Raw genomic sequence first — 24,762 nt, 5'->3', positions numbered from 1 at the left:
ATCGATAAATCTGTTTCTGATAGATTAAGTAAATATTGACTTTCTACGCATTGTTCGGCCATTTATTGTGACATTATTAATAGAATGTGACTGTTGATAAATATTTGTATTATTTACAAAAGTGCAGCTATCGTTTAAAAATTTTTAGAATTGACAGTCGATACTATCGAAAAGAAATTATCATGTCACCTCAGTTTCAGTCAAATTTGTTTCATTTTTCTGTAAAAAAGCAAATTTACAAAATTATCCTACATCTTTTTTGAGTTTCTTGAGGAAATGACAGAGTTTTGCGAAAGAAATCACCGAATAAGCTTACAACGCCACCTAATGTCGGAGCATACATATGTCAGACTCTTTAAATTATGTTTTAAACACAGATTCATATACTCCGATAAAAATCTTTAAGTATAAAGTATCAACCTGATTTAAATCTTCAAACAGAAATGTAACAAAACTACGCAAATACGATTATGATATGGAAATGTGATTTATTTTAGCAGCTGAATGTTGAAATAAGGAATAACTTCCAATTTTCCAAACTTCGCTTTAAAACTTAGCTGTAAATAGTAAATGCCCTAATTCAATTTATCGGTATTTTTTTTTAAAGAATCTACGGATAGATGTGGTATATGTAGCTAATTTATTCAACCATTAGTACGATAATCTAATTTTTGGCTTAAAGGAAATGTACCACGGATCGAAATGTTAAGAGACATGTTCCGTATTTAGCTAAAAATGTGAGTCGCAAAACAATTTGATAATTTATCTAGCTATAAAAGCTCGTACAGTAGACTCTCTCTCAATCGGGTATATGGGGCAAAATGTCATCCAATTTATCGATAGATTTAGGCGTCAAAGCCTTTGTAAATTCATAATTAGCTTCATAATTAAACGTGAAAATTGTCAACAAAATTTTTCGCCCGATTGAAAAAGAGCCGATTGAGTGAGAGTCTACTGTAAACTCAAATTCTAGGACCTATTTCTCCTATTCAAAACTTTCACCTTACATGTAAGGCCTCCAGTATCAGTGAGTAATGTTTTCGCATGTCCAGCTGGGTTAGTATAACAGTTTTTTAATGGGAAGATTTTCGGTCAAAAATATCAACAAAAGTGTTTTTGTGAATTTGTGATAAGATGAATGCCCATATGGAAGAATTGGAACAGGTAACTAGAGATTGTTCAGAGCCAAGGAGTTCCGAACTGAGGAATGGTCTTTTCAGGAGCCCTTTGATGTGGCAGAGTTCATTGAGAGGCTCACCTGGAGGACGAGCAATGAACTGGGCCCAGAAGAGTTTGATCCGGATCTTCTGCATGAGACATTTGTTCAAACAATCAAGGATCTGACCATCCTGCAGGAGCGACAGCAGAGGAAATGTGAAAAGCTGGAAGAAGCTCTCAAAGATGAGCAGAAATTCCATGCCAGCAACATTGATAAGTTGCAGGAGAAGCATCAAGTGTCCGTAGATTGGTTCCATCAGCTCGATGAGAAGATAAATTCCGTTGCTGGCAAGATTATCCATTTGGGAGAGCAACTGGAGAATGTCAATACTCCCAGGAGTCGCACGGTAGAAGCTCAGCGTTTGCTCAATCACATGAGTGAATTTTTGATTCCTGGGAGGTTGATCAATGACATCTTCAGTGACAAGAGTAAACTCTTCGAGGCTGCTGACATCATCCAGAAACTGTATACAATCTCCCAGGATCTGCCCACGGAGAAGTTTGGCGAGGCCAAGAAGAAAATTGAGGCGAAGTATGATGAGATTGAGAGAGCGTTGATTGAGGAGTTTGCCAATGCCCAGAAATCTGAAGATATCGAAGCTATGAAGCATATTGCAAGCATCCTGTCGCAGTTTAAGGGATATTCTCAGTGCATAGACGCCTATATTGAGCAGAGCCAGGCCTCGACGTACGGAGGGAAGGATATCTTTGGTGGAATCCTGCCCATGTGTCGTCATCATTATTCCATCATCAAGAAAGTCTTTGCCAGTCCTGACCTCGTCATGTCCAAGTTCATCCTCAACATCTACCAGTTAAAGATCAATCAATATGCCCAGACAAAGCTGGAGGATCGCCGGGATCTGGACAAATACCTCAAAACTCTCTACGACATGTATTCCCGGACAATGAAGCTTTCCGGAGATTTGGCTGAATTCACGATGGAGAGTGACGATGATATGCTAGAAAAACTGACAGCTATCATCTTCGCCAAGCATCTGGCCACTTACATTGAGATTGAGGCGAAGGTTCTCGATGCAAAGTGCTCCACGGAACTCCGGGATTTCTACAAAAGCAAGAAGCATCAGAAGAGACAAACTGAACGCTTCCAAGAGCTTAAGCGCGACGTTCAGGCTCTTATTGGCACGAGAGCCAACATAAACATTGCCCAGATTGAGGATTACGGAGGAGAGACCTTCCTGTCGGAGGAATTGGCGATTAATCTGCTCCAAGAATCCAAAATGGCCTTCAAAAGGTGTCGCCTGGTAAGTAAAAACCTCCCCTTTTTGCATGATGCATATGCTTCATGCAAAAGCTTCTCCGTTTTATTGAAGGAAAAATGCGCTTTTCTTGCGGTAGTTTAGGTGAATTTTAATTGTGCAGAGTTCTGGGAAAAAAATTTAATTATCCTTTGTGATTAATAAAATAAGTAAACTAGATATTGAAGTCATAGGAAAAGCTTCTTGGAAAGATTTACAAGGCATGATGCAGAAATTACGATTTTAGCGCTACTAGCGGTTTTTCAAAGAACCTTTGATGTTCAAAAATGTTGCGATGCATTGAACTAGAAGGATTGAACCCAATTGATGAACAAATAAAAAATAAAAGAAATAAAATAGAAGAAAATTCTTAATTAAAATTTCTTCGTGATATGAAGCTCAAAATACGATTCTAGCGCCACTAGTGGCTGTTCCATGAAGTTCTAATGTCCAGGAAAGTTGTGAAGGATTAAATTCAGTTTTCTGTTACGAATAATATGAGTTTAAATGGACAATAGTTACCTTTAAAATTAACGAGGACGCCTCATGGAGCATTTTCCGCAATATAAAGCAGAAAATTCAATATTAGCGCCACTAGTGGCCGTGCAATAAAGTTCTGATGTTCAGAAAAGTTGTGAAGAATTAAATTCTGCTTTCAATTGCGTATAATATGAATTTAAAGAGGCAATAGATACCTCTAGAATTAATGATGACGTCTTACTGAGTACTTTCTGCAATATAACGCTGGAAATTCAATTTTAGTGCCACTAGTGGCTGTTCAATGAAGTTCTAATGTTTAGAAAAGTTGTGAAGAATTAAATTCAGTTTTCAGTTACGAATAATATGAATTTAAAGAGGCAATAGATACCTTTAAAATTAATTAGTACGCCTCGAGGAGTATTTTCCGCAATGTAAAGTAGAAAATTCGATTTTAGCGCCACTAGTGGCTGTTCCATGAAGTTCTAATATCCAGGAAAGTTGTGAAGAATTAAATTCAGCTTTCAATTGCGCATAATATTAATTTAAAGAGACAATACATACCTTTAAAATTAATGAGGACGTCTCATGGAGTATTTTCCGCAATATAACGGTGGAAATTCGATTTTAGCGCCACTAGCGGCTGTTCAATGAAGTTCTGTTGTTCAGGAAAGTTGTGAAGAGTTGAATTCAGTTTTCAATTGCGCATAATATTAATTTAATTGGACAATAGTTACTTTTAAAATTAATGAGAACTCCTCATGGAGTATTTTCTGCAATATAACGATGGAAATTCGATTTTAGCGCCACTAGAGGCTCTTACATGAAGTTCTAATGTCCAGAAAAGTATTGAAGAATTAAATTCTGCTTTCAATTCCGCATAATATTAATTTTATTGGACAATAGTTACCTTTAAAATTAATTAGAATGCCTCGAGGAGTATTTTCCGCAATGTAAAGCAGAAAATTCGATTTTAGCGCCACTAGTGGCTGTTACATGAAGTTCTAATGTCCAGGAAAGTTGTGAAGAATTAAATTCCGCTTTCAATTGCGCATAATATGCATTTAAAGAGACAATAGATAGCTTTGAAATTAATTAAAATGCCTCGAGGAGTATTTTCCGCAATAAAAAGCAGAAAATTCGATTTCAGCGCCACTTATGGTTGTTCAATGAAGTTCTAATGTCAAGGAAAGTTGTGAAGAATTAAATTCAGCTTTCAATTTCGCATAATATGAATTTAATTGGACAATAGATACCTTTAAAATTAATCAGGATGCCTCATGGAGTATTTTTCTTAACAAAAAGCAGTGTCTGCGATTTTAGCGCCAATAGTGGCGTTCCCATGAAGTTCTAATGTTCAGAGAAGTTCTGTAGAATTGAATTTAGTTTTGCATTACGCACAAGGTAAATGTAATGGGCCTATAGACACTTCTAAAATGAAAAAAATGCCTCATGCAGTATTTTACACAACATAAAGCAGAAAGTGCGATTTCAGCGCCACTAATGGGTGTCCAACGAAGCTCTAATGTTCAGCGAAGTTGTGAAGAATTGAAATATTCCAATAGACAATTTCAAAATTAAAGAAAATGTCTCAAGTAGTATTTTTTGCAACATTCAGCAGAAGATACAATTCTAGCGCTACTTGCGGTCATCTAATGAACTTTCAAATGTTCAGAAAAGTTGTAAGGAATGCAATTAACAATTCATTACGCATAATATGGATTAAATTAATCAATAAACGTAAGGAAATTTGAAGAATATGCTTCGTGGAAAGTTTTCCGGGATTTGTAACAAAAAACGCGATTTTAGCGCCACTAGCGGTGGGCCTATGAAGCTTTAATGATAAAGAAAGTCATCGAAATCAATCAAATCAAACTGAGGTGAGCAAATTTCTTGCAGCTCTCAAAGAAAAGCGATCTTCCATCCAATGCCATTCGCCTGGCTGATATTCTCCTGAGATATTTGATGCATGAGCATGTGGATTATGCCCTTGAGCTTGGTCTCCATGCCATTCCACTTGCTGAGAGCAAGAATCATCCGCAAATATACTTTTTTGACTGTGTTCAGAAGAGCAATACAATCGTACATCTCCTGGAGAAGACGTACAGTGCAAGTATTCTGCCGTGCGTTGTGTAAGTTCTCTGTTAATTGATTTGGTTAGCACATAACAAGTCTGGAAATCAAGATTTCGTTTCTGGACTTGCAGTTCAACTCCGCGCTATGTCGATTGCATTGAGAAGAAGAGGATTATGCTAGATCAGATTGAGAGTAAACTGGATTCTGGTTTGGATAGATCTATCAATGCTTTGTTGGGTTGGGTCAAGGTTTACCTGCAGAGCGAACAGAGGAAGTCTGACTTCAAGCCAGACACTGATATTGACACTGTGGCTTCCCCGGCATGTCTTCATGTTGTCCAACAGCTCATGCCGGCAATTGTGCAGATCCAGGGATGCATCGATGGGGAGAATCTGGCATCGGTCATGACGGAATTGGGAGTTAGGCTCCATCGGGTAATTTTTGATCATTTGCAGCAATTTCAGTACAATACCGCAGGAGCTATGTGCGCCATCTGTGATGTTAATGAGTACAGGAAGTGCGTAAGAGAGCTGAAGAGTCCTCTGGTGACACAGCTCTTTGATGTGCTCCATGCTCTCTGCAATCTTCTGCTAGTGAAGCATGAGAATCTTCAGGAAGTCTGTGGAGGAGAAACATTGGTAAAAACAACCATTGTTCCCGAATTGCATGTCTCCGGTAACTAAAAAAAAACCTTATTCCCTTTCAGAATTCCCTGGACAAATCAGTTGTGATGAACTTTATCCAGTTACGAAGTGATTATAAAACGATCAAGATATCCAATTCTCTGAAAGGAATGAATGATCATAGAATATAAATTGCAAAGATAAACAAGGAAATGAATACAAAAACCTCACTGTAGCGTAAATATATTCACTTTATTGACTCATAAACGTCTTTTCTTGGGAAAAATTATTATTGGGAATTAGATTTTTAAATGCCTTTAATCAAGATTACAAAAAACAAGCAGTACAGAGATTTCGTTTTAAGACACATCACAATGAATCAGGCACGAACAGTATTCTGAATCCAGGAGATATAGTGAGACACTTTAGTGTAGACTCCTGGCCAGCCCTCAAGGCCACAGGGTGAGGGTCCGAAAGATACCAAACCCACACAGAACCAATAAGGTCTAGGGGATTTATTATCTGAAAGATTTAAAGTTGATTTTTAGGTTTTTAATCTACAAATACGATGACGAAAACTTACCCAAAGCAACTAGGGGTCCACCCGAATCACCTAAAAAAAAAACAAATAAATAAAAAGAGAATAATAAAATAAATAAACTGTGAATAATAAAAAATCCAACTTACCTCTGCAAGAATCTTTTCCCTGGAAAGAAAAGAAGTGATAAGTTACTATGAAAATTACAATATTTACGTTCTCTTGAAGATTTTCAATTTTGAGACATATCTGACCGGATTTAAAGTCAAAGAACTTGAGTGTTTTATTTTAACTACCCCTTAGGGAATTTTCTCAGCTTTCCTTAGCCCTTGAAATTATTAAAAACGGTAGAGAACAATCTTAGTTATACAGGTTTGACTGAATCCTTGTAATTATACGTCCGGAACCTCCTCCATTTTGAGACATATCTGACCCGATTTTAAATGAAAGAATCTGAAGCCTAAATTTTAACCACGTCCTAGAAAATTTCCCTACCTTTCTTATGCACTTGAAATCATTAAAAACGGTAGGGAATAATCTTAGTTATACAAGTTTGACTGAATCTTTGCAATTATACGTCCGGAACCTTCATAATTTTGAGACATATCTAACCAGGTTTTAAATGAAAGATTCTCAAGACTAGATTTTAAACACCTCCTAGAAAATTTTCCTACCTTTCTTATGCACTTGAAATAATTAAAAACGGTAGGGAATAAATTTAGTTATACAGGTTTGACTGAATCTTTGCAATTATACGTATGGAACCTTCATAATTTTGAGACATATCTAACCAAATATTAAATGAAAGAATCTCATAACTAGGTTTTAACTACCTACTAGGAAATTTTCCTATCTTTCTAATTCACTTGAAATCATTAAAAACGGTTGGGGATAATCTTAATTGTAAAAGTTTGACTGAATCCTTGCAATTATACGTTCGGAACCTTCACAATTTTGAGACATATCTAACCAAATATTAAATGAAATAATCTGAAGACTAAATTTTAACCACCTCCTAGAAAATTTTCCTACCTTTCTTGTGCATTTAAAATCATTAAAAACGGCAGGGAATAATCTTAGTTACACAGGTTTGACTGAATCCTTGCAATTATACGTCCGGAACCTTCTCTATTTTGAGACATATCTAACCAGGTTTTAAATGAAAGAATCTGAAGACTGGGTTTTAACCACGTCCTAGGAAATTTTCCTACATTTCTTATGCACTTTAAAACATCAAAAACGGTAGGAAATAATCTTAGTTATACAGGTTTGACTGAATCCTTGCAATTATACGTCCGGAATCTTCACAATTTTGAGACATATCTAAAATGATATTAAATGAAAGAATCTCAAGACTAGGTTTTAAGCAGCTCTTTGGAAATTTTTCTACCTTTCTTATGCACTTGAAATCATTGAAAACGGTAGGGAATAATCTTAATTGTAAGGGTTTGACTGAATCCTTGTAATTTTTATATATGTACAACTTTAAAATTTTGAGATAGATCTAACAAGATGCTAAGTGGGAGAATCTCACGACTTTAATTTATTCATCTTTTATAAAATTTTCTCAGATTTCTTAATCGGTAAAAATTATTAAAAACGGTTAATAAATAAAATAATAATAAATGATAATAAATAATAAACGGTTATTAGCCTTATCTGTAAACTCTTTAAAGGTTTAAGCCTTATCTGTAAACCTTTACAATTTTGAGATATATCTAATCAGGTACTAATGGAAAGAATTTGAAGACCTTATTTTATGTACCCTTTAGGAAATTTTCTCAGCTTTTTAAAATCCCTAACGTGATGAAAATGGATTGAGGAGAGTCTTAACCGCAAGATTTTTTACACCCATGACAAAAAATCACCTTAAACGTGAAAAGCTAAACAGATTTGCTCAAATTGGAGTTTTTTTAAAGTTCTTGAAATTTCGAATTAATTAGTTTATGTCCGGTTTTCGAGGACCCCTACATAATTCAATATTACTCTAGAGATTTAATAAAAGAATACCTTTTCCCCTCCTGCGCAAATCTGTTCGTCTCCAATCACAACATTTTGACGACTGTAGATGGAATTGCAGGTTGATTTACTGACTCCATTTACTCGTACCTTCAGTTTCACGTTACTGGCACTCACTGAAAGATATTCACAAAATCGTAATTGATTTTCGAAAAAGAGCTTTTTCTTGTTGAAGATCTTACCGCTTTCTGTCTTGCCCCATCCGGCTACATCCATGGATTGTCCCACAAAATCGTTATTCCTCAAATGAGAAGCAGTTGGCAAGCAAACTGGCTTGATGAAATCGTTAAATCGGACGGTTTCAGCGAGTCTGAGCAGGGCAATGTCGTTTCTCTGGTTTCTGGATGTTGGGATGTAGTTGGGATGTGGGATTCTGTCTTCAATCAAAATGTCCTTCGGTGTAGGTGCACAATCATCCTCTTCGCAATCTGGATTCTTGGACGTATCATGTTCTCCGAGACGAACCTGATGGAGTGACCAGTCAACAGGGATGTCTCTTCCATTAACACAATGACTTGCAGTCATAACGTATCGATTATTGATCAAGACTCCTCCACAATGAAACCCAAATCGATTGCCAGCTATAAGGAAAATTTTTGTAATTCGTCTCCAATGAGATTTTCTCGTATTTTCTTTTCTTTACGTTTTTTGTATCTGAGAAGCACCATCCAGGGATATTCGTCGATCTTCGTGACTTCTCCACCATAAATTCTGTTGGATGTGTCAATGCCACACATTCCCGAAGATGGATCGGGTAGTAAATTATTGCCAAAGTTTGCGTTGCTAGCCACATCAGGTTCACAACACACCTGGAATTAACAGTAATTAAAACATTATGCACGATATTCAGAGATACAAAGCTATTTTTACTGCAACTGTTTCATGGAAGTATCCACACTGCCTGTTACGAAGATACTCCTTATCTTCTTCATATAGTGGTCGCTTGTTCTTAATAATGTCATAGAGTTCCCTGCATTCTTGTAATTTTACACAAACTCCCTCGCCTCCTTCAGGGAAATTGCAATTTCCATACGTTTCTGAATATTCTGTGGATAATAAATTGAAGAAAATAGTCAAAAACCTTTGATAAAGTTTAATATTTTGAGTTGGATTTAAAATATAATAATCTCAAATCTTGTTTTATGAAATTTTCGAACTTTCTTGAGCACTTTAAACCCTGAAAATCTATTAGGATCGGTTTTAATTGAAGGTTTTCCAAATAATTGGAAATTTTATTGTTTTGAACATTAGCAGTTTTGGGATAATCTGACGAGATTGAATACAGAAAGACCATGAAACTTTATTTGAAATATTTTTAAATTTATTAAATTCGGTTAGGGGAGTCTTTAACTCTAAAAGTTTTCACAAAAATAAAATAAATAAAAAAGTAAACAAAATCCTGAAAATAAATTTTAAAAAAAATGAACATCTAAATGGTTTTATTTGTGACGTAGAATATTATTTTTATTTATCTATAAGTACTAGAATGTTTCTAAACTGGTTTAACCTAATTGTAAGGATTTTCCGAAAACTTTGTATTATTCTATACTGAAAGATCCGGACTTATAACAATAGAACCACCAAACTTTATTTTATCTATCTTTTAGGAATTTTTCTAAGCTGTCTTTAGCAATTAAAATTATGAAAATTGGTAAGGAATATTTTTAGTTACAAGAGTTTTCCTGAAGCTTTATATCTTTTATGTCCTAAATGTTTACAGTTTTGAGATATATCTAACCGGATTTAAAATCAAAGAACCTCTAAACTTTTTATCTATCTTGTGGGAAATTTTATCAGCTTTCATTGGCATATTATTTTTTTAAATTCGATTGAGGGGATCCTTAAGTACAACACTTTTCGCGATGGATTGCAACTTTAAGTAGTACGGTGGCAGCCAAAATCCCGAAAGCTAAAATCCCGAAAGGCAAAATCCCGAAAGGCAAAATCCCGAACGCCAAAATCCTGAAAAGGCCAAAATACCGAAAGCCAAAATCCCGAATATTCAATATCCTGAAATTGATGAAATTATATGGAGGAAAATGTTTAGAATAATTTCCTAAGACACAGAAAATTTCCCTTTGCCTCCAGCAAGCGCGGGTACAATCGTGGGAGTAGCTATGACACATTTAAGAATTCGAGATTTTGGCTTTCGGGATTTTGGCGTTCGGGATTTTGGCGTTCGATATTTTGACCGGGACCCAAGTAGTAGGGGCTTCAGATACAATGTCGGCTTCAGACCGGAGGTTTAGCCCAGTTTCCGAAGGTTTCAAAAATCTAAATAACAAGCAATTTTATTGATTTTTCAAAATCTAATAGATTATTAAGCCAGATGGCTAAGCCTTAGATCTGAAACCCGTATAAGGCTTAGCCAGCTTAGCCAGATGACTTAACTGCTCTAATTTCTTATAAATGACGATTTTCTGGAAAAATTTAACCCAGAATTGGATTTTTAAAGATAAGTGAACTATTAGGCTCTAAAAAAGCAATGAAATTGGTTGCCATTTAGGATGTTGAGACCTTCGTGAACTGGGCTAAACTTCTAGTCTGAAGACTGCTTAGGGGAAAGTAGTAAACTTGCAATTATGTCTGTTCCTAAAGCAAAATCCCGATTTTAATTATTAATTTTCTTTCGTAGTTATCCTATTTTATTATATATAATTTTAGCTTTTCAAAAAAAAAAATTAATGTTCAAAGGCTAATGACATTCAAGGGCTGACCATATTACCCCAGTATCAAACTCATTTTTTTTATGAGAGTACCTCAAAACTTTATTTTATCTATCGGGTTGGAAATGTTTTAAACATTCTTTAGCACATTAATTTTTTAAATTCGGTTGGGTGAATCCTTAACTGTGAAACCTTTTTTTTAAACTTTGGAATTTAATTCTAACCAAATTTTCCGTAAAAAAACCTGGAGTGAACGTCATATAACTTCACAATTACCATTTCAATACACCCATTCTTGACTTTTTCTTAAATTTTAAAGACCTAGAATTGTACAAGTCACTTGATAAAAACTTTAACTGTAGGTTACTCTAAACTAAACATTTATATCTATATTATTAATTTTTTTCAACATTTTCAGATTAGTTGATTTATGTGAATCATTCAGGTCATTGTATTTTTTCGATAGTTAGACAAAGATAAATGATCTCAGACGCGAAAAGAAACAATCTCCGTCTCAGATTGAAGAAGATCTCTGAGCGTAACGATGTGGCCTTGTGTATCGAAATCGATTGCAACTTGCAAGAAATTAAAGTTCTTCAAGGTGTTCTTCTATATGAGAACACCCATTAAATGGACTTCCCGGTATTTGGGAGAAAAAGCATTTCTATTTCTTTTCAAAGATGTTCTTTCTTCAGTTCAAACATTTACATATCTTATTTACGCTATTTGCTGCTGGAAAGATATTTTGGCATTGAAAAACTACTCCATGTGTTAATGATTCGTATTTTCCCAGATCGTTGTCTCCTCCACTGTACGATCGTAAGTTGTATTGTCGAATAGCAGGTTTATCAAGTAATTTTGTGAGAAGCCAATGTATGGGAATCTTACATATATAAAGTGATTAAAGTGTAAAAAAAAAGGAAACTAATTCATATAAATTCGTCAGTGTCTGCAATGAAAATTCCCCTCGAAAAGCCGTTGGGTATCCAACGATGACGCATCTTTTTGAATTTATCAACGATACTATCACTTTCCTAATAATTTTCACATCTCTTAAGATTCCCTTAGGGCCTATGCCACTTGGGAAATAAATGTCTTTTATCTCTGCCGAACACGTATATATAATTTAATATGTAATTATGTACGTGTTGGGTACATAATGCTAAACTTGACCTCTACTTGCAACTTACCCGCATTAACTAAGTTTAGCCACAAAATGATCAGGGCACATAGGTAGTTTATTCGAGCACTCATAATGGGATTATTGGTAGGATTTTGATATTGGGAAAACCAGAGAAAGAAAATTAAGTAAAAAAAAATATTGTCACCACGAAAGTATGGAACGATGAGCACTTGGGGAATGCTCCCGGACGACTGTTTCAACAAACCAGTCACTGGGCTGACCACAGTGTGTGATATTACTGGTAATATATGAACAGAAAACCTGAGATTGTATGCTAATTTACAGGGTGACTTCAATACTTGAATCTCACGAATTCTACTGTTAATCCCCGTGACTTTGAAGATCAGAAGAATGAAGGAAAGTGAATGAAGTCGTTCGCACACAATCAGACATTCTCGATTTTCTTTCACTGCAACACTGATAATGATGACGTTTCACTGGGAATTTTGTTTAGGGAAATCCAAGACTTTCCTGCGAGATAATTCGCATCGCATTAATATTTATTTGGAAATAATATTTCCGATACTTCTTTTGTATAAATAATACAAAAAATAGGGATGGAAATGCCTTCTAAATTTGCGGAATTCTCGCATTGTTCACTAGCCCAATTCAGGGGAAAAACATGTGTAAGTTCTTTTTTAAATTACTTTTCACTTCGTCAAAAATAATCACATGTACTTAACTAAACCTTTTCTAAATTCCAAAACCTTTCAAATAAATCCAAACTTTCGGAAATCGGTTGATAAATTCTCTTTTTGTAGACCCTTTTATCTTCTGACCTTGAAAATTGTTACAAGAATGATACAAGGTCATTGTACTATATGGATGAAATATCTATTTAAGTAATATTTAATACCTTTCAAACATAACTAAATTTAAGCCAATCGGTTGATAAATACGCTTTCTAGTAGAGCTATTTGACCCATTTAACCTATGAGCTTGAAAATCGTTACAAGAATGAGTCAAGGTCATTGTATTATGAATTAAATATCCGTTTAAGCAATATTTACCACCTTTGAAACAAAATCAAACTTAAGCAAATTGATTGATTAATACGTTTTCTAATAAAGCTTTTTAACCTCTGACCTTGAAAACCATTAGAAGAATTATTTAAAGTCATTGTAGTATATGGATGAAATGTCTGTTTAAGCAATATTTAATACCTTTCAAACAAAACGAAAGGTAAACCAATCGGTTGATAAATACGCTTTCTAGTAGAGTTTTTTAACCTCTGACCTTGAAAACCGTTACAAGAATGATTCAAGGTCATTGTAGAATATAGATGAAATGTTCGCCTAAACAACATTTGATTCAAATTGATAACCGCTTGAAATAAATAAAGAGAGTAAGTACAACCTAAGGGAAAAAGAATCATTCATAAGTTCAAATTTGTTGGAGTTCTCTTTCGTTTCTTCAAGAAGTTTTATCAATCCCAAACAAGAGAATTCATATAAACTTTTTCGGAATTCCAAGACCTTTCTAACAAATCCAAACTTACCCCGTTCGGTTGTTAAATACACCTTCTAGAACTTATTTAAACTCTGACCTTGAACATTCATTAGAAGAATTATCCAAGGTCATTGACGTATGTGGATGAAATATCCGCCTAAACGACTTTAAAAACCGATAATCGTCGGGAGAAGATGCAGCTAAGAAAAAGTAAAATTTTTCCAAAGCTTTCGGGTCGGACTTCAAGTCTACCTCAAGGTCCTCTTGATTTACAGGACATAGGCTCTTGGGCACTGCTCTTGTATTTCTAGATTTTTGCAACTTTTTTTTTAAAACAATTTTCACTCTGAAGATTTTTTTTTAAATTTCTTAGAAGCAAGAAAAGAATAGATTTAACCAAATTAGGAGGAAGGCTTGGAGCCCGAGCCGAAAACTTTGGGAAAACCAATTTTTCTTAACTGTCTCTTCCCACGTTGCTTACCGGTTTTGATACCATTTTATAAGTCGAATATCTTTGAATACTGTATCTGACATAATTGTATATTATCTTCTAGTTTCTTCCGGTGTTCGTCAGAGGATTGTCTTCTTCTCAAAATCAAAAAGACTCAATTTTCTCCATAGCTTTCGACCCTCGGTATAGGTCTTCCTCGGCTTGAAGACTCATATTGAAAATTGAGTCCTTTTGCTTTTGAGAAGAAGACAATGCTCTGACGAACACCGGAAGAAATTGAAGATAATAAGTCGAATATTTCGTTTTTTTGCAAAAAACGTTTTTTTTCGATTTTTAGGTACTCCTTGAGACCCTTTACTTTCCCTTCCTTGTGAATATTATACCGGAAAGTTAATTATTCCCAAAGTTATAGGGGTTTCAATTCTTGAAAATCTTACACTCAGTAATATCTGAACTTTTGTAAATTGATTTTTATTCAGTTTGAGAAGCCGAAAGTATGCGAGCCATCCACTTTGTTAGTTTCGTCCTTATGTATGCATGTTAGAGCCTATAACTTGGCAGTGTCACGGTCCGAAATCAACTCATAGGAGGACCTATGGGTGGAGGAGGAAAAGAAAGCATGTAAAATCTCAATTTGAAGTCGCTCTTCTGTAAAATTGGCCATTTGCGACTTATTCGTTTTATATTTTGAGCCGTCGAATTGATAACTGTGAGGCCTGTAGGAGTAACTCAGAAATGGAGAAATATTTTCTAATTTTGAGATATATGCAACCAGATTTAAAATCCAAGAACCTCGAAACTTTATTTTATCCAACTTGTTGGAAATTTTATCAGCTTTATTTTGCGCATAATTTTTTTAAATTCGGTTAAGGGAATCCTTAATTACGACAATTTTCCTGAAGGCTTACAATTTTGATAATTAGTATCAGACTGAATTTAATAATGAAAAAGGCCATGGAAAGTATTCTTAGATGTCTCAAACACTATAAATTTCATCCTAATTATGTTAAAACGTTCTTTAACACCAAGCTTGAAACTTTATTATCGTTGTATCAGACCGGATTTAAGTTCAAAGAATTTCGAACCTTTATTTTTCCATTATTGAAACTTGGAACTTACCTGCATTATCTCGGAATAAGTTTCAATTCTTCATTGACAATGATGACATCTTAGTAAAAGTATTTCATAAAAAATTGCAAGACTTTTCCAGAATAATTATTTAAAATATTCTGTGAAATATGCCTCAATGAATAAAATACTGATAAGAATAATCGCTGTATATAACCAATTAATTTGATTTATTTCTTCAATTTGCATTTTTTCTGATACTTGGCCTTACACTAATTTTATTAAAATACCTAACTGTTTTTGTATAAAAAAAGTACCCTAAATTTAACTACATTTGCAAAGTCGTTTCTTTTGACTTCTACTTGTATTTGTATTACAATATAAATAATATAACTTGAGTGTTAAACTACAAATTAAACTACTGGATTTATTCTAGTTATCTATTTACAGGTTTGAGGTAGATTTATTCACAAAATCTTCATCACATTTTTTTTAAGAGTCTGGCGCCACTAGAAAATATTAGCAGAAAGTACATCAAACTTCTATATTTTCCATTATCCAATCAATATATGCGGATATTCTTGTGTAAACTCCGGGGAAGTTTGATATTCCGCAAGTTCTAGGGCCAAAGGACACCAAGCCGAGTAGTGTATATCGCTCATTTCCTGGGACACCTTCGCTCATTAATGGTCCTCCGCTGTCACCTGGAATAGGGATTTAATGGAGTTTAATTTGGGATTTGCTTTTCTGGCAATTTTTATTTTTTTCGATTTTTTTTTTAATTCAGCTAGTGATTAAAATATTTTGAAATTCTATTTTAGGTAGCATTTTTTAGGAAACTTCCTTATCTTGTATTAACCAAGTTTAAAGAAATTTCTTCATCATTATTTAGCATTTAAATCTAGTATAATCGCTTGGGAATTTTGCTAAATATGATGGCCTTTTCAAAATTTTAGAATTTTTAGAAGTACTCTACTAACAAACTTTTGAAACCTTTAGATATATCTAGCCGGATATAAATTGAAAGAACCTCAAAATTTAATATCAACTATCTTTTAGAAAATTTTCTCAGCTTTCTGATGCACTAAATAATGATTAAATCGCTTGGGCACATCCTTATCTTCAGAGATCTTTTTGAACCTTTGCTCTTTATTATGGAAATTAAACTTCTGGAATTTTAAACTTGATATCGTGGAGAAATGTATTTAAAGACTTTCGAGAAATATCGAATATTATCTTTAAGACAGCGTAGCCTTAATTATCTTGACCTACAAAAGATTTTTCGAGGTCTTTAAATTTTGAGAGATCCTAAATTCACAAACTTTTGAAAATTCCAGTATATCTTGCCGGATTTAAAGTAAAAGAACCTCAGAATTTTATATTAACCACATATTAGGAAATTTTCTCAGCTTTCTGATGCTCTAAAAATTATTAAAATCACTTGAGCATAGCCTTATGTAGAGAGATCTTTTTGAACTTTTGCACATTTTCATGAAGTTCAAGTTCTTGCACTTCAAAACTTTATATCGTGGAGCAATAGCTTTTTTTAAAAGATTTCCGTGAAATGTCTGAGATTATCCGTGAGATAGCGTAGTCTCAATTACCTTGACATGCATCCATATTCTCTCTGCCTTGGACACACATCTGTGACTGAGATACGATGATGGGAGTCCGGGAATTGGCACTGAAGCGTTGATATGCTTCAGCACAGCCGGTGTTGTCAACTATTGGCAATCTCACCCACTGCAGCATTGGACTTGGAGTATTACTTGCTGTTCAAAAAGAAAAAAAAAAGTTTCTCTAAATTAGATAAAAAAAAATTCGAGATTGCTTAAATATTGACTTTATGAATATTTTGTGGCTTTTTTTTCATACTTTATAAAATTTTAACTTCGTCTCAATGTCATGTGACGTTGGTGTTTGTCTATTTCGGATCAAATATTCCAATAATACGACAAAATATTTACGTAAGAACATGGATTTGTAATTCACAAAAGAATTTCCACAATCTCATGAAGGGGATGTGAGACGAAAAAAACAAACTTTAAGTCTGACGAATTGTAGCTCTATAAAGACTGCAATTAAAGACTATTTAAATTTATTTACCTGCGGTCATCGATCCCCAGCCAGCAATAATTGCCCTTGTTCCAGCATTTTGCGCTACTGAAGAATATTGTCCCGTGGGAAGGCATAGGGGACTGATGAAAGCTGTTTTTAGTGGAAAGGGTTTAATATAAAATCAAGTGTTGAAATTTCCAATTAAATAACGTCTTACATGAATTTGTGCGTCTTCTCAGTCGAATAAGAGCAATATCATTTGCATATTTTGGTGTATCGTACATTGAATGAGGAATTATTCTTTCAATTTCAAAATCTTGTGCCTGTGAACATCTTGTCTGCGAATCGCAATCAATATCTGACCGCGTATCTAATTCACCCAAGCGAACCATAACGCTGCCAGTAAAAAAAAATGCAAAAATTTAGTGATACAAATCGACTTAATCTTCAGAAATAATTTTTTTTTGACTTACACCTGGAGATCATCAATTAGATTTCGGACACAATGGGCTGCCGTCACAATGTACCTGTCGGATATTACCGACCCAGAACAACGATAAGTAACACGTCCAGAAGCTGTGATTACAAATTAAAGGTTATTTTACTATAACATTCAAGAGGGAATTATTTTTGTATCGGGATTATATTAATTTACTGGTATAATGGTTTTTTTTTTAAATCTAAACTTTCTTAATTTGGCTGACTACTCAATATTTATTTAAAAAATACCAATATCTTAATGATGTTTGACGCGAAAATCGTAAGTGAAATATGCGTAATAAAATTCTGCATAAAAAACAAAAAAGAGAATATAAAACAGAGTTTAAAACTAAACTTTTCCAGATATTTCCGTTTAAACTTGCTAAAAATGTAATTTTTCAAAGTTTTCTATCATATTTGAGACTACAGCGCCTCTGGTATCGGTTTTACAAGCTGTATCGGTTCTATAAGTTCTATATGATACAAGAACGCCGAGAAGTGGGGCGAGGAGTCGTTGCCCCCTACACAATAATAATAAATAAAAATAATACAAGAACCCTAGGATTTAGCCTATTTAAAGGACACTTTCACCCTCTAGAAGAAGTACCTTTCCTTCCTTGACAGAACTTTAGAGAAATTTTTCATCAAATTTTCTCAAAGGAAATTTACTATATTCAAAATGCTTTTATGCGGAAGGCTTTGGAGCTTTCTATTTTTGATTAAAAAAATAAAAATATGATTAGAATTGAATAAAAACTTTGCAAAAAACCTTCTGTGACTTGGAAAGAGCATTTCCCATTCAATTTTTGATCAATTTCCTGGCAGATTCTTCAGGGGAAAATTCTTTTTGGTATCTTTAACAAGGGCTTATGGAATCCGAAAGATTTATCAAAGCTGAGTTTAAAATAAATTTTTTGAAGCACATAAAAGATTATTCTCATCGGAATTTCCACCCAAGAAAAGCCCATTTGAAAATGTTTTAGAGAATGTGTGGAATGTGAGGAAGTGTTCTTGTCTTTAAAAATAATTTTAGATTATACACTGAGAAAAAAAGAGGGTGCGATTAACTTTTTTCTTTATAACTTTAACACTTTTTAGGTGTAAAATATATCAACATTTTTTAATGTTAATTTTACACCTTTTTAAGGGTAAAATTAACATAAAAAAAGAGGAACTTTAATCCCCAATACACCTAAAAATGGTAATATTTACACCGATTTTGGATCAATAATGCAGGGTAAAATAAACATTTCCGGAATGTTATTTTAACCTTTTCGGATTTCTCTCAGAGTAGAAAACTGATGGGGAATTTAATTTTTAGTGAATTTTAAACAGAGAGCTTGTAGAAATCTTCTGTAGGCGGTCACAAAGGAAAATTCGAGGTATTTTTGATCCCTTTACCTCAAAACCAAATAAAAAACTATTATTCACTCTCTCAAAAACTAATGAAAAAGTATATCAGCTATCTGGACTCTTAAAAATCATCAAAATCGGATCTACAAATAGAATTTATCCTGATTTAGATAAATTTCAAAAGGTTTTCGGTTTAAGAACGTTTTTATACATGGATGATTCAGAATATGAGTCAAACAATTCGATTTTTTTTTACAAAAATCATTTTTCTTCGCTTTTTGGATACTTCTTTATACCCCCTACCTTTTTTGTGAGTATTATACTTGAAAGATAATTATTTTCAAAGTTATAGAGATTTTAAATCTCAAAAATTCGATACTCCGCATGTAAAATCCTCAGCTTCAAATCGTTCTCCTGTAAAATTTGCCTACTACGAGTTATTCATTTCTTATTCTGAGCGATCGACTTAGACTAAATCTATCAAAATAGTTCAGAACCGTGCAGATTAAAAACAGATTAAAAAACATTTCTCAAGTAGATTTTTTTCCTAAAAATCATAGTGAAGGGTTTAATTGATTTTTCAATAAAGGCAAGTTCATAAAAATCGGATTAAAATAAGGTTTATTGTGATTTTTCGATAAAATTATTTTTCTTTAGTGTTCGAAAAACGTTTTTTTTGGGATAATCCTTCAATTTGGCTCTAACTCCTGAATACTCTAAATCTAAAATCTTTGATTCGCCTTTGATAGAAATGGCAGGCCATTTAAAGGTCTTCAAACTTCCCTTAGACCGTCTTCAGACTAGAGGTTTAGCCCAGTTCCCGAGGGTCTCAAAACCTTAAACAGCAACCGATTTTATTGATTTTTCAAAACGTAATAAGGTCATTTGCCCTTAATAATCCAATCCTAAGTCAATATTTTTCAAAAAATCTTGATACAAAAGATATTAGAGAAGTTAAGCCATATGGCTAAGCCTTAGGTCTGAAGCCCGTATTAGCGAATTTAGAATAATTAAAGATGTAGTAAACTAAGAACGAAAAAACAGTGAAAACGGTTTTGGAATTGGGCAATTAAAAGTGCTTGGAAGTCTTAGGAAGTTAAAGTGGAAGTGGAAGGACTAAAAAGTAGAACTATAGCTTTTTTAAAGACAACTACCAGTCTATTAAACTGTCATTTTTCATAATGACCTGATAAAAAATTAAGAAAAATCAAAATTTGAAAAATAAAAATATTAAATGACAATTTTTTTTTAACACGAATTACTTAAGGCAAAATTAATTATTTATTGAACGGGCCTACGTTTGGTTAAGGTTTATATGACACGCTCAGAAAAATAGCCTATCATTGTATGCATTTCCGTATTAAAATAGCTCACTCTTGCTCTGAGCGACTCATCATTCTTTGTCTTTTGATTTAATTTTCTTTTCACTTAATAGAATTTAGGATGTGCTGTATTAAGAATATTCAAGAAGTGATGGAAGTTTTTAGTGATTTTTTAGACACTCTCTATGTATCTGATTTACTGGAACTGATGAACAGGTGTTTGATGAACTTTTTCAAAGAATAGCTATTGCGAAATTAAGATGGTTTTTGCAGAGTGAACAAAGCTCATAAGTTTCTTCATGATGCGGAAGTTTATTTAAATAGCTAATTACTTTATTTATGATTTTAGGCATTCAGTGTACCGTAGAGAATTTATGCAGAATGGCTAAAATTGTCATTTTGACACTGGTTTTTAGTATCACATTATTCGCTTTCGATCTTTTCATTACACACAAATATGATTATGATTAGTTTAATAGGGAAAATTTAATTAGAAAAATTGAAAGTTTAACGATCCAATTTTGTACTGTCTATGAATTTCATCAAAAAAAAATTATAAAACATTGATTTCCACACATTAACACTCCTAAAGCACATTAATTTTGTTTTAGGGGCTCTATCTGGGGCACAATCTCATATATTGTTGGATTTTCATAATTTTGCGCGCGTAACCTTGTATTTTTTTCTCCATGAACTTCGATATGAAATCTTTTTGATTTTTTCTCGATTAACAGTCATTTTTTTTAACGCATGTGTAATTTGTCAAAAGTGATAAAAAATTACTTTCAATATTTCCAATTTTAGGCTTAATTGTAAGAGGTGGGGTACTTAATTAAAGACGTTCGATTATGACAAAAAATCAAAACCATATTGAATAATTTGAAATTAGGCTTTTTATTGCATCTTTATTTGAATCAAAGACTATTTAAATTAAAACAGGGAAAGTTGCAAGATAATTGATGCTTTTATTTTAGGTAAAAAAAAAAATATTCGGGTGATTAGAAACATTACAAAGATTGGAAGACTTTGAGGTTATGATCTTTAAATGCTACCGAAACGTGTAATAGTAAATAACTTGGAATTCTAAAGAGAATTGAAGATTTTAAGATCATTTCATTTGAGTTAAAAACAATCCAAGTCAAATTATTACAAAAACTTTGAGGTTATAAATATTTTAGTGATCTCAGCGCCAGTTGTGATACTTTCAATAAGTTTCAATGTTTCGGGGAGATTTAAGAATGCAAATGCTTTCATTTAAACCAAGAATAATTAGAATCACATGATCATCTAAAAAGATTTTAAATGATTACGAGTTTTTACTTTAAATTTTTAGGCTATCTTGAAATATATCATTTCGATTTCAATTTCAGATTCGTTCTAGACATGATAAAAATTACTGAAATGTTTAACAGTCTTAAACGTTTCTATTGAAGTCAGTAATAGATATTTTTGCATAATTCTAAACAAAGACGTGAAATTAAAAAAATGAGGTTATGTTTCAGATGTTTTTTTTTAGGTTATGTTTAAAATATTTAACTTGCTGCCTTATTACTTTATTTAGTCAATAAATGAAATCTAGAGATTCAAAACATAATTTTTACATGGAAGTATCTTCTAATCCGCATTTTACATTAACTTCAGACGTTTTGACGGATTCAATTCTAAACTTTGTAGATCTTGGTTATTAAAATGTTTCTGGATTATTATTTAAGTCAATCCTAAAAGAATTAAATTTTGTTGATGAATTCTTTACTCTTCAAAAAGTTTTATTTAAATGTTAGGTTACATATTTTATATTTAACCTCAAAAATCGGTCATATTTAGGAAAATTGTTGGTCATAACTTGTGAGTTAGCGAACTGTAGTTAATATAAACAATTTTATACAAAACTTAAATAATTTTAGAAGGATTTAAGTTAAATAGCGAAACTCATAAATTTGAAAGATTGAAAGCTTCAAGCGATTTTTGAGGTTAGGATTTTGAAAACTTTAAACAATTTTTGAGGTTATGACTTAATATCGGTTTTAAATGTGAGAAAGCTTTAGAAATTGCATTATTTGTTTTTAAAAATTATGAAATAATTTAAAAAAAACAATTAATTTAAGTATTTTGACATTCAAATCAGTGAAAATATTGTAGGTTATGTCTAATATAACCACAAATTTCCTGTTTAAAAAAAAGAGAATCCTTGCCCAATGTTTTGAAATATTCCAGAAAGCTCCAGAATCATATTTTTTAATGCTTCCGTATTTAAAGTTACACTTGAAATGTTAATAAGAGTTGTTGATAAGAGCTTTTATATAAATTTTACAAACAATCACTTACTTAGATTTCTGTAGGCTAATCTTGCCATCCAGGGAAATTGTCCAGGACCTGCATCTTCGCCTCCAATAATCCTAGTATTAACAGATATTCCACACAATTCGGAATTGATAAGGGACAGTTTGGAATCAACAGGGTTTTCCGTTGTAGTTGTTTCTGAGGAGCTTGAGGATGTTCTAGAAATGTCGATTGAAGGAGTAATTGGTTTTATGGTTTCAGGGAGATCAAACTCTCTGGAAAATCCCGGAGGGCAGTTTTTCTTAGTGCTGGGATCTTCAAAATGGGGATGAAAATTGTTTCTCCTTCTTCCTGGTTTTCTATCATAGTCGTAGTAACGATGATTGTGGTGAAAGTTATTGGGATCGAAACGATTTTGAGGACTTCCCCAGTTTCCGAATCCTCCTTCCTTGCTTGAGTCACTGGATTCTTTCTCTACGTCCCAAACCCAGACTTCTTCTGTTGTTGTCCCTTGATCGCGTTTATTGCTGTTCCTCCGGTTAAATCGGGAAGTTGTTATAGGGCAACAAACTATTGGTTCGGCATTCCGGAAGCCACAAGAAGCTTTGCGGAATTTCTGGGCAAGAACGGGGGATATATTTGTGGTTGAGGTACGTGAGAGGATGTCTATGAATGATTGGCAGTATTTTAATTTAATGCATTGGCACGGTCTTTCGAAGAGATCATCCTCTCGGCTGTTGTACCGCCGAAAAGATCGCGGATTTTGGTAATAATCCGAATAATGGTCGTAATAGTTGAAATCATCCCACGAATAAACTGTAATAGGTAATTCTCAGGTCAAAACACTCACAAATTAATTGAGTTATTTGCCACATTTGCATAAATGCCATTATTTAAGCATTAAACTGTAACTGTAAAACCTCCCAACAAGCAATCATTAACTTGGTTGTAATTCTCCAGCACTTACCGATGTTTGCGAAACAAAATATCATCGGCAAGAGACTTAAGATGGTCATTTTGTAAAAGTAACGCCTATAGAGAGCACTATTTCACTAAAATTATTTAAATTTTTCAAATTTACAAAATCACTTATGATTTAAGATCTTGAAGAGATGATCAGAAATACTGTGATATCTCTTTTCAGCAGCATAACAGAGTGTTCACAACTTTTTATTTCAGCAGCACAAAACACAAAAAAAAGATGAATAAAAAGAATCACACAAGAACTTTTCGGGTCATTGCAAAGTAAATTTGATAAAAAAAAATCGTTTTAGAGGCGCGTAATTTCGCAGTATTTATTTTTATTGAGGCAGTGATTTTAAGTAAAAATCTATGAAGAATTCTACATTTTATCTGATCTTTTAGCAGATCAAATACTTCTCTATGCGCACAAGAATCACACAACACTGAGCACGGATCAACTGAGTATTTGCTCTTCCTGCACGGTGGCTTTATAGAGAAAAGACAGTCATTAAAGAAGACTGGCTTGTGATTTCGGTAAGCGTCCAAATAAGACTGGTATGTTGGAAATGTACCGTGAAACCCAAGACTGTAGAGATTGCAGACGATGACCAGACAACGAACACGAGGAATCCCCACTCTTGCTGGATTTTTCCCCAGATTTCTGCTTCATTGAATTGCAATCCTCAAAGGGAAAACATAAGATTATCTTGGGTAAATCTTATTAAAGTACATGACCTGTGATTGTCGCGCGCAAAATAAAAGAGATACAGCAATCTTACAGCATTTTATGATCTGGGATTTTCCTTAACCCTCCTTTAACTCTTTCAAGTAAATCCAGAATATTCAAATTAATCTGATTCTTACTGCAAAGTAGGAATTGGGATATATCTGACCAGATATTAAATGGAAGAACCTCGCTATTTCATTTTAGCCATCCCTTTTAAGATGTTCTCAGCTTTCTCAAGTACTTTTCATTTGGAATATCGGTTGGGAACAATCTCAGTTTTTGAGGTTTTCCCTGATCCTTGTAATTTCCACAAAAGAAATCTTTGAAATTTTGGGATATATCTAACCGGATACAAAATGAAAGAACCTTGAGATTTTATTTTAACCAGGTTTGAAGAAATTTTGTCAGCTTTCTGTAGCAATTTGAATCTTGAAATTCGGTTAGGAGCAGCCTTAACTAGGGCTGATTTCCTAGATTTTTGATATATCCGATCGGGTCCCGATCAAAATCCCGAAAGCCAAAATCCCAAAGGCCAAAATCCCGAAAGCAACATTT

At 33.5% G+C, this 24,762-nt stretch overlaps 3 protein-coding genes across 4 annotated transcripts; 1 reads left to right on the top strand and 2 right to left on the bottom strand.

Annotated features, from left to right (window-relative positions):
• The first annotated feature begins 1,046 nt into the window (after positions 1-1,046).
• Positions 1,047-5,917, top strand: LOC129799849 (exocyst complex component 5). Its single transcript, XM_055844093.1, has 5 exons — positions 1,047-1,164; positions 1,221-2,480; positions 4,851-5,083; positions 5,158-5,665; positions 5,734-5,917. Exons 1-5 carry the CDS (start codon positions 1,135-1,137, stop codon positions 5,839-5,841), a joined length of 2,139 nt encoding a protein of 712 aa, XP_055700068.1. The 5' UTR covers positions 1,047-1,134; the 3' UTR covers positions 5,842-5,917.
• Positions 5,882-12,371, bottom strand: LOC129799851 (serine protease easter-like). Of its 2 annotated transcripts, none has more exons than XM_055844095.1 (8): positions 12,064-12,371; positions 9,078-9,253; positions 8,851-9,016; positions 8,390-8,788; positions 8,199-8,323; positions 6,338-6,356; positions 6,234-6,263; positions 5,882-6,172 (listed from the first exon to the last, which is right to left on the bottom strand). In XM_055844095.1, the coding sequence occupies exons 1-8, from the start codon at positions 12,125-12,127 to the stop codon at positions 6,030-6,032; spliced, it is 1,122 nt and encodes a 373-aa protein (XP_055700070.1). In that variant the 5' UTR covers positions 12,128-12,371; the 3' UTR covers positions 5,882-6,029. The 2 variants fall into 2 exon arrangements, with proteins under 2 accessions (XP_055700070.1, XP_055700071.1); XM_055844096.1 differs by having other exon boundaries at positions 9,084-9,253; positions 12,064-12,285.
• Positions 12,372-15,229: 2,858 nt separating this feature from the next.
• LOC129799850 (CLIP domain-containing serine protease B4) lies at positions 15,230-24,038 on the bottom strand. The gene is made up of 7 exons (XM_055844094.1): positions 23,485-24,038; positions 22,563-23,333; positions 17,556-17,658; positions 17,300-17,478; positions 17,131-17,232; positions 16,629-16,796; positions 15,230-15,728 (listed from the first exon to the last, which is right to left on the bottom strand). Exons 1-7 carry the CDS (start codon positions 23,531-23,533, stop codon positions 15,559-15,561), a joined length of 1,542 nt encoding a protein of 513 aa, XP_055700069.1. The 5' UTR covers positions 23,534-24,038; the 3' UTR covers positions 15,230-15,558.
• Positions 24,039-24,762: the final 724 nt, after the last annotated feature.

Source organism: Phlebotomus papatasi, chromosome 1 (assembly GCF_024763615.1).
Source record: "Phlebotomus papatasi isolate M1 chromosome 1, Ppap_2.1, whole genome shotgun sequence".
Classification (NCBI taxonomy): domain Eukaryota; kingdom Metazoa; phylum Arthropoda; class Insecta; order Diptera; family Psychodidae; genus Phlebotomus; species Phlebotomus papatasi.
Note: the sequence above shows the minus strand (reverse complement) of the source record. Positions and strands in the feature narration are given on the sequence as shown.

What these genes read in the sequence shown, in the direction of transcription:
- LOC129799850 (XM_055844094.1), bottom strand. Translation starts at nt 23,533, where the DNA reads ATGACCATCTTAAGTCTCTTGCCGATGATATTTTGTTTCGCAAACATC. An exon ending in CTAATTGATGATCTCCAGGT is followed by an intron (nt 17,479 to 17,555) that starts GTAAGTCAAAAA and finishes TTTTACTGGCAG; the next exon opens with CGTTATGGTTCGCTTGGGTG. An exon ending in GAGAAGACGCACAAATTCAT is followed by an intron (nt 17,233 to 17,299) that starts GTAAGACGTTAT and finishes CACTAAAAACAG; the next exon opens with CTTTCATCAGTCCCCTATGC.
- LOC129799849 (XM_055844093.1), top strand. Translation starts at nt 1,135, where the DNA reads ATGAATGCCCATATGGAAGAATTGGAACAG. An exon ending in ATATGGAAGAATTGGAACAG is followed by an intron (nt 1,165 to 1,220) that starts GTAACTAGAGAT and finishes TGGTCTTTTCAG; the next exon opens with GAGCCCTTTGATGTGGCAGA. An exon ending in TCTGTGGAGGAGAAACATTG is followed by an intron (nt 5,666 to 5,733) that starts GTAAAAACAACC and finishes ATTCCCTTTCAG; the next exon opens with AATTCCCTGGACAAATCAGT.
- LOC129799851 (XM_055844095.1), bottom strand. Translation starts at nt 12,127, where the DNA reads ATGAGTGCTCGAATAAACTACCTATGTGCCCTGATCATTTTGTGGCTA. An exon ending in ACTTCCATGAAACAGTTGCA is followed by an intron (nt 9,017 to 9,077) that starts GTAAAAATAGCT and finishes TGTTAATTCCAG; the next exon opens with GTGTGTTGTGAACCTGATGT. An exon ending in ATGGGGCAAGACAGAAAGCG is followed by an intron (nt 8,324 to 8,389) that starts GTAAGATCTTCA and finishes AATATCTTTCAG; the next exon opens with TGAGTGCCAGTAACGTGAAA.